General features: G+C 52.6%; 1 protein-coding gene across 1 annotated transcript in view; it reads right to left on the bottom strand.

The window, feature by feature from the left end:
- SIPA1L3 (signal-induced proliferation-associated 1 like 3) overlaps nt 1-8858 on the bottom strand; it is a 208838-nt gene that overhangs the window by 64954 nt on the left and 135026 nt on the right. The window contains exons 5-8 of the mRNA XM_012657142.1: nt 5374-5562; nt 4374-4548; nt 3408-3511; nt 1689-1846 (exon numbers count right to left, since the gene is read on the bottom strand). Coding sequence (XP_012512596.1) covers nt 1689-1846; nt 3408-3511; nt 4374-4548; nt 5374-5562 — 626 coding nt within the window. The remainder of the gene's footprint in view (nt 1-1688; nt 1847-3407; nt 3512-4373; nt 4549-5373; nt 5563-8858) is intronic.

Consider the following 8858-nt stretch of genomic DNA (forward strand, 5'->3'; position numbering starts at 1 on the left):
GGCCAAGGAGCAACACACCTTTAAACCTTGGCATCATCCAAGGTCCTGAGCCCACACAGAGCCCGAGGCGCAGGCACTCTGCAGCTTTCGCTGTGTGTCCTGGGAACAAATGGGCTGGGAGGAGAGGGGTCTCAGGCCTGGGGATGTGCCGCACGGAGGCCCTGCCACGCAGAGTGCCGGCTCCCAGCACAACACATGCGCCACAGCAGCTCCCAACAGCCAGCGCTGCACACTGGAATGCCCTCCCTTCTCCCGCACGCCCAGCCGAGAGCAGCTGGTGGATCCCGGCCGTGCCACCAAGACTGCCGGTGCACACAGGCACGCACTCCTATCCAGCACCGGGGAATTTATTCTACAGCTGTGGACTTGGACATGGGTGCAGCGAGAGCGTAAATAAGGTTATTCACTGCGGGCATCAGGCAACGGCCCAGATGCCCGTCACTAGAGGACAGGGGAAGATTATCACGCATCCATACAATGGAATATTAAGCAGTCATAAAGAAGGAAAAAGCACTTTCTCTCCTGGTATGGAAAGATCTCAAAAACTATTGAGTGAAAAATACGGGATGCAGAACAGTCTGTACGATACGCCGCGATGTGTGTTAAAAAGGCAGCAGAGGAATAATTATCCATGCTTGCTTGTACGTGCATAAAGTATCAGGAGACACGAGAAATAGCTAACACGGTTGCCTCTGTGCGGGCGGCTGGGTGGGGTGGGGGGTCAGAGGTGGGAGGGAGACTTTTATCTGCGTATGCTTTTGGATCTTTTGAATTTCAAATCATTTAAAAAAAAATGGAAAATAACAGCCTATTCCCTAGTCTCCGGGGACAAGTGCTGACCTGGGCCTGGGCCTGGGTCACTTATCGGATGCTTTTCAAGGACCACTGCTCTATCTCCCGCCCCACATCCTGAGGGCTTTTCATTCATCCTTTCAAGGCTGGCCACCACCCTGGGCGAGCACTGTTGCTCGGGAAGGACACAGAACAGGTGTGAGGCCTGCGCTACTTGTCATCATGTGAACTAAAACCCCTCAACTCTACGTCCCCAGTGGGACCACGTCCACAGGAGAGCCTCCCCCTTCCAATTTTCCTCTGGGCCACCACCCTGCGCCTCTCAGTCCTCGTGGCCTGGTGCCCAGGCTCGGCCGGTCATTTTGGCTCTAGGGTAGCACGTGACTCCAACCAAGTCAGTGAACCTCAATTCTGGGGCTTCTATTTGCAACTTGGGGAGGAAATGTTTCCTGGGAAGGAAAAACTTTCTTTTTGCTGGATGTGCAGCTGGGAGGATGCTAAGCTCAGAGCTGCCGGAAAAGCCACGTGCAGGAGAGCAGAGCAGATCCAGGCCTGCCTGAGCCGCCGTCTCCGAGAGCAACAGACACAACTGCCTTTTTGTCTGGAGCCACACTGAGATGGGCTTTCTGTCATCTGCAACAAAAGATTCCAAGCAAACGCAAATCCCTGATGGCTTTCTTATCAGAACTGGGGAGCTGTGCTCCTTTCTGGTGGAGAGCTGCTCTCCTAGATGGTGTGGGACTGTGTGGACGCAGCTCCCCTAGCGAAGCCCCAGAGAGCAGCGCGGGGGCAGCCCACACGGCCCGGCTGTCTGCTCTGTGCGGGCCCGAGGCTGCCAGCAGGTTTCATGACATCCAGCTGCGTGCAGGGGCAGGGCGGCGCGTGGCGGTGCGTACCTGTAGCAGACGTTGTCTGTGCAGGGGCTGTGGACGCGGACGATGATGAAGACGTGCTGGAAGTGGGAGCGGATGTTCTTGGGGGTGAAGGGCAGCGCGCCGGGCTCCTGGAAGATGATCGTCACGATGTCGTTCCCTATGTGCCTCTTCCTCAGCAGCTGGTAAATGGGCGACGGAGGGGGGAAAAGTGTCACAGGTCAGCTGTAGGGGTCCTGCCTCGACCGTCGCAACAGCTCCTCACTGTCTCCACGTTCCCACTCTGTCCCCACAGCCTGTCCCCACACAGCCAGAGGAGCCTGTGAACGCCCGAGTCGGGTCACGTCCCTCCTCTGCTCAGAAACCCCCGGGACGCCCCCTCCCTCAGGGTGAAGGATGAAGTCCCCGCCACGGCTCAGGAGGCCCCGTCATCTCTGACATTTCCCACGGCCCCCATGCTCACTCTGCGCCAGCCACGATGACCCCCCTGTTCCTCAAACTCTCCAGAAACGTTTCCTCCCCAAGGCCTCTGCACCGGCTGCTCCCGCTGCCCAGAACATTCTTCCCCTGGACCCCCACATGGCTTCCTTTCCCACCTCTTCAGGTGTTGGCTGAAATGTCTCATCCAAGACATGGAGACCTGTGCTAACTTATCCGAGACCCACCCGCCCCCAACACTGGCGCGTCTTTGCTTTTCTGCCCCCACCACCAAGCCCTAGTGACACTGAGCACACAGAGGCTCCCCTCTTCCCACTGCACTGACAGCTCCCGAGAACAGGGATTTTGCTGTTTTGTTCTCTGCCCACTGCTGCATCCTCAGTACCTAGAACGGCACCTGGCATACAGGAGGTGCTCAATAGACAGTATCTGTTGAAGGAAAGCACAGGCCAGCTGCCTCTGACTTCCTCAAAGCCACACTCTCGGACAATGGCAAGAGTCAGACCAGAGACAGCCGGCAGGGTCAGCTCTGGGCCACCACCCTTCCCTGGACACCTGAGCTGAGGTCAGGGCAGCTGCAGCTCCAGAGTGGCCTGTGGGAGCCCTGCCCTGGCCCCCTCGTCCATCTCTGAGGAAGACTTGGTTATCTTCACAGGGGATGTTGTGTTCACGGCGTTTTGCTTGTTTGCTCAGATTACACCCGGTAACTGTTAAGGAATCCATGCTGGTGGCGTGAGACCCACAGACAGGAGTCCCGTGCAGCTTTAAATGAGGCGGCTCACAGTGCAAAATCCAGACACACACAGCGGCTCAACTCATGCCATGGAACTGCTAGTTCTTTTTCTTTTTAATTTGTTAACTGTTTGTTTATGAAGAGAAACTATTCCTTAGCCTACGTGTTCACGTTTCATAGTCAGGAACACAGGTCAGTGACAAACTTCTACGTACAACAACTCAGCCCAGAGAAATTCTTCCTATTCCCAAATCACTGTGAACTCTGAAAGACGCCAGCATTCGCGTCTCTTCAACATCTTTCATGGAATCGCCAGTTCTGGAGAAATCTGCATACGCCCCCTTCCTTGTTTCAGTGGTAAACAGTGGTACCAAACAGACATCAAACCACACCTGGCCTAGTCTCTACTCCCAGGCAAAGTGACCACGGTACAGAACGTCTCCAAAGCCAAGGGCCTCCACCTGACCCCCAGGACGGTACCAGGGGACCCAGTGCCGGACAGGCAGCAGCCGACAGCCAAGGGGACAGAGAACACCTCAGGCCTGGCCATGCGTCACCTGGAAATCACTGACCTGCTGTCTGTTGTTGGGGGTATAGGGGAGCAGGGTGGAGACGTGGAACATGATCTCATAGTCCTGGTACGTGGTGTAGAGGGAGTGGGTTCCCGTGGAGTCGGCTGAAAGAGAAACTCCAGTTAGCACGTGTTTCCGAAACCCCTGGGTTTTTGCCATATCCCACACGCCATCTGTGCTGGTTTTTAACTTGATGCTTTTACTTAAATCCACTCTTTAAAATTAAATAAATTTAGATAGGAAACCTCGTGTTATACACCCACCGGATTGGTAAACATTAAAAAGTCTGACGGTACCAAGGGTTGGTGAGGACGTGGAGCAACTGGAACCCTTTGCGTGGCTGGTTAAGTGTGGACATTGGTACAACCACTTTGGAAGACTTTTTACCAATATTGCTTAAGTCTGAAGATAGGCTTAATCCATAAGCCTGCACCTCCTCTCCTAAGACCACAGCCTAGAGAAATCATGCTCGTGTGCCCTTAGCTATGGGGGCAAGAACCTTCAAATGTCAGTCAGGGAACGGATAAACACACTGTATATTCACCGTATGGTCAGTCATACAGCCAGGAAAAGGAATGAGTCATGGCTACAACATGGGTGAATTTTTTTTTTTTTTGAGACAGAGTCTGGCTGTGTTGCCTTGGCTGGAGTGCCGTGGCGTCATCCTAGCTCACAGCAACCTCAAACTCCTGGGCTCAAGCGATCCTCCTGCCTCAGCCTCCCGAGTAACTGGGACTATAGGTACGTGCCATGGCACCCGGCTATTTTTAGTAGAGTTGGGCCTCGCTGTTGCTCAGGCTGGTCTCAAACTCCTGAGCTCAAGCGATCCTCCTGCCTCGGCCTCCCAGAGTGCTAGGATGATAAGCACGAGCTGACGTGCCCAGCCCTTGCCAGGCCTTTTAACCTTTGCTTGTCAGGTGAGTGTGCGGTGGTGGCTCACTGTGACCTAACTGGGCCCCCACTTACTCTTGACGTCCAGCTGGGCGGCGTACTTGGTGAACCCCTTTAGGCAGACCTTCTCGCCAATGAGGGAGAGGAACTCCTCGAAGGCCGGGCCTGCCTCCTCGTTGTTGTACATCTCCTCCTCCGAGCTCTGGCCGGCCTTGCAGTAGAGGACGCCCACCTTGTGCTTCCGGCAGAGCTGCAGAGGCGAGAGTGGCTTTATGGAGACAGGCCAGGCAGGGATGTCGGAGGGAACAGAACAAAGGGGTATTTCTAAGGCATTCAGCCCTGGGAGCCGCTGGGATCGCTCAGGAATTCAGAGCCACAGCCAGAGAGGAAGGAGAAAGGCGTTGGGGCATGTCCCGGCTGTCCTTCCCCGCTCTCCCGTTCCAGAGAGGCACAGCGAGGTGCCCGTGTCCCTGCTCTATGGCAGCCAGAGGGTGGCTGGCGATGCCACTCTTGAGTAAAAGAGATGGTCACCCAGGCTGGCTTCCCACAGCAGGTGGCCTGGGACAGGCTGAGATTCTGCAACAGCAAAAGCTGGCGGGCTCAGGGCTTACAGTTCAACATTTATTTTAGGGAACAGGCCCCCAATAACCATGCTTGTTTTAGGTATCCTGACTCCCCTGGTCACCTGCACATAGGCTAGTGACTCTCCCGGCACTGGGAGTCAGTTAGCTGGGGTCTGCGTGTGGCTGTAACTGTAACAGCAACTGGGAACAGGTGGGAGAGGCCAGGGGAGCAGAGGGAGCCAGCGTGCAGAGAGGGGGAGGAAAGACAAACAGACACGGGGAAACCCAGTGGCTATCTCATCCCAGACTATTTCCTTCCTAAGCCCAGTTACATCCTACTCTTAGCATCCTTTGAATTTGATACTAGGTCCCTCCCTTTGCTGAAACTAGCTTTTAAGTAGGTTTCTGTTACTTGCAAAAAAAAAAAAAAAAAGGTGACCGAGACAGAAAGGCACCGGGAGGAGGGTGCAGGCTACTGCTCCCACGGCCCCCACCTTAAGCCCCTCGCTCACCCCTTGCTCATCGAGCTTCAGCAGCTGCTCCGTCACCTTGGGAGTGCTGAGGGCCAGCCGCAGGCAGTGGATGTTGAGCTCGGGGATGACGTACTCCAGGGCATCCTTCAGGGGGAGGCCCCGCCCGGTCCCGTGCTTCGTGGCTGTGGGCGTGGCATCTTCCAGGATGGAGCCCCGCAGGGTGATGAGCTATCAAGGAAGAGAAGGGCGGTTAGTTAGGAGGCTCTAGGACCTAGACAGGGATTAGAGCACACGAGGGGTGGGGGTCGGGGGGGTCCTGTTTGCAAAGAGACATTCGCGATGGGTAGAAGCTCAGGCTCTAAGGTCAGCAAGCCCTGGGTCTGAGCCAGGATTCGAATTTGCCGTCTCCTGGCTCTGTGATCTTGACCAACTGATTTTGTATCTCTGAGCCTCAACTTCTCTTTTGTGAAATGGGTACGAGATAGTATCATAACTCTGAAGGGGTGCTGGGAGGATTAAATGAGACAATGAATGTAAAATACTTCCACTTGTTCACCACGTATTGGCTGAGTGCCCCCTACGAGGCACTGAGTCCTGTGCCAAGTGCAGCGAACAAAACAAAGATCCTGGTCCTTGTGGAGCTGACATTTGAGTGGGGAAGATGGATTACGTCAGGTAGTAGGAAGTATAATGAATAAAACCGGCTCCCCCAGGAGGTGGGCTCTCATTGTCGTTCTTACAGTGACATTGTATTATAAACATAGCACCATGAGCTCTCCTGTAAAACACCTGCCTGCCCTGGATGTTCGTACCATCTTAGATATTAAACTGTAGCGCTGGTTTTCAACCAGTTCAAGAAAAAAACACCACCAGTATTCTGATTTGGTTGGTCTGGGAGGCGATCAGACATATATGTATTAATATGTATGTATGTGTGTGTGTGTGCGCGCGTGCGTACGTACACACACATATATATACGTATTTTTAATCCCTCTCAGGTGATTCTGATGTGCAGTCAGGGTTGAAAACCTTTAGTCAAAGCCAGTCATGGCCATCCATCTTATTCCCATTCCCCAGATGTTGTTTTTCAAGTTTTTCCTATAGCTGGCCCCCCAAACAATTCCAGGCAATGTAATGTGAGGGAAATTCTGCTTGGTGAGGACTCCTGGGGCAGATTTTCCTCTCTGATAAAAGGAAAGCCCTTTTCCACCTGCCCACTTCTTTGTGCTAGGGATACGGGTGTGAGGATGAGATGTTTGGAGATGTGGCAGCCATACTGTGATCATGAGTAAAGTGACAACAAAAAATCACAGAGAAGTTGATCTCTGTCTACCTCCAGATTCCCATTTTTTTTTTTAAGAGATAGGGTCTTGCTATGTTGCCCAGGCTGGACCCAAGTGATCCTCTTGCCTCAGCCTCCTGAGTAGTGGCATTACAGGTGTACACCACCACGCCCAGTTACCTTCAGACTTCTTGTTAGATAATTAAAATAAATCCCTATTTGTTTTAGCTATGTTCTACCAGGTTTTCTGTTCTTCTGCAGCCAAAGAAATGTCTAACTGATATACCTTTATAACATATCACATTTATAAAGGTGCAGTTCACCGCACTGTGTTCCAGACACTGTAGTAATCGTCTAATTATATGTACAGGTCTGTTAAGGGGAGGTTTTATCTGTGTTTTACAGATGAGGAAGCTGAAGCTGTAAGAGGTTAGGTGCCTTAATCCAAGGTCACCATAGCTGACAGGTGGCTGAACTAGGATTCCAACCCAGGCTTGACTTCTCCAAAGCTCATGGCTTTTTCTGATTTTTTTTTTTTTTTTTTACTACGAAGTATAATCCACATATATAAAGCATATAACACATACATGTATGGCCAAAGAAATGACCACAAAGCGAACACCTGGGTAATTACCACCCAGATCAAGAAACAACATGTCCAGCCCCACAAGCCCTTTCCTGCTCCTTCTCTTCTCCCCGGAGGTAGCACTTTCCTGACTCCCAACACCATCTCTTATTTCTGCCTGTTTTGGAGCTCCACGCAGCTTGGATTCTTTTGTTATCTGGCTTCTTCATCATAATGCTGCGTATGTGAGATCCAACCACGTCGTGAGAGGCTGACATTCCTACCATGATTGATTTAACCCCTTCAGTGTCGATGAGAAGAACGGAGTCCAGTATTTGCCAACCGTGAACAGTGCTGTTGGGAACAGTCACAGAAGCATCTTGTCCATGTGAACTCATTTTCTTTTGGGTTTACAGGCCGGAGAGAAATTGCTAAATTGCCAGGCATGCTAATCTTCAATTTTACTGAGTTGCCAAACAGTTTCCTAAGTGCTTGTACCAATTTACGCCCCACCAGCCCTGCCTGAGAGCCCCCGTTGCTCCACGTCCTCGCTGACACCAGCTCATGCTTCTAGCCACAGCGTGCTGCCGGCCACCAGGTTATGCCACGCCCTGGACCAGCTCCACACCAAGAATGCACGGCAGGGGCTGCAGAACGTGACAAGGAAAAATCTCTCCCCAAGGGGCTCATTACAAGCACCCAAAATACACTTGGGGCTACGGTCTAGTAACGAGGATCAGCGTTAACTACAAAACATGCTCACCTAAATCAACAAACACAGGAGGTGGCAAAAATAACATGCCATGACTTCACCCCTAAACATCAGCCCACCCTCGCCAAACTGTACCTGGCTAAGAGGCATGTGTGGAAGGAACAGAATGACCCTTGGGAGTTTCCAGTTCTGGCCCCAGTAATTAACAAAACAACCTCTCTTATCATAAGCAAGGTAGTCTTGAAACATACCATGCAAAGCAATGACGTCAGGGGCTTTGCCTGTCAATCTGGGTGGCCCTGGGTTCACTTCACGCACCTACAGGATCAGTGTCTTTGTAGCCTACTGACACTGTCCCACGGCGCCCTCTGCTGGGCACAAGGGACAGCGTGTGCCAGAAATGTTTATTCTTCCACACTGGAGACAGGTGGCCTATGGTCACATTTTGGCTCTGACCACTTGACCAATGCCCACTGCTGGAAAAGCTCCCAGCTTTTCCTTCTGCACTGGGGAAAGTAGGGCACTGGTGGGTCCCAATGGGCCACTTCTCTTTCCACCTGGTCATGGCCAATGTCATTTCCCACCTGGACGGCAGTCTCTTCCCTGTCTCCCTGCCCCACCCCACGGCCAGCTGGTTCCTTCTGCAGCAGCCCGAGTCAGATCACAGCGCTCCTCTGCTCAGGGCCCAACAACAGCTGGCATCATCTTGTTGAGGGTAACAGATTAAGTGAACTGTAAAAGGGACACAGTGCCACATAGGCAAGGAGGTTCCAATCTGTGCACGTTATTTTCCACTGGCTCCTTACTCAGCGCTGGGCGGTGGCTGGACCCTTCAAGAAACTTTCCTGGGAGGTTACTTGGGAGTCCGACTGCCTGGGTTCAAATCCCAGCTCCAGCCCCTCCCTAGCTGTGTGACCCTGGGCAAGTTGCTCAATTTCTCTGTGCCTATTTATCCTCATCGATAA

The sequence above is a fragment of the Propithecus coquereli genome, unplaced genomic scaffold (assembly GCF_000956105.1).
Source record: "Propithecus coquereli isolate 6110/MARCELLA unplaced genomic scaffold, Pcoq_1.0 Scaffold53, whole genome shotgun sequence".
NCBI lineage: Eukaryota > Metazoa > Chordata > Mammalia > Primates > Indriidae > Propithecus > Propithecus coquereli.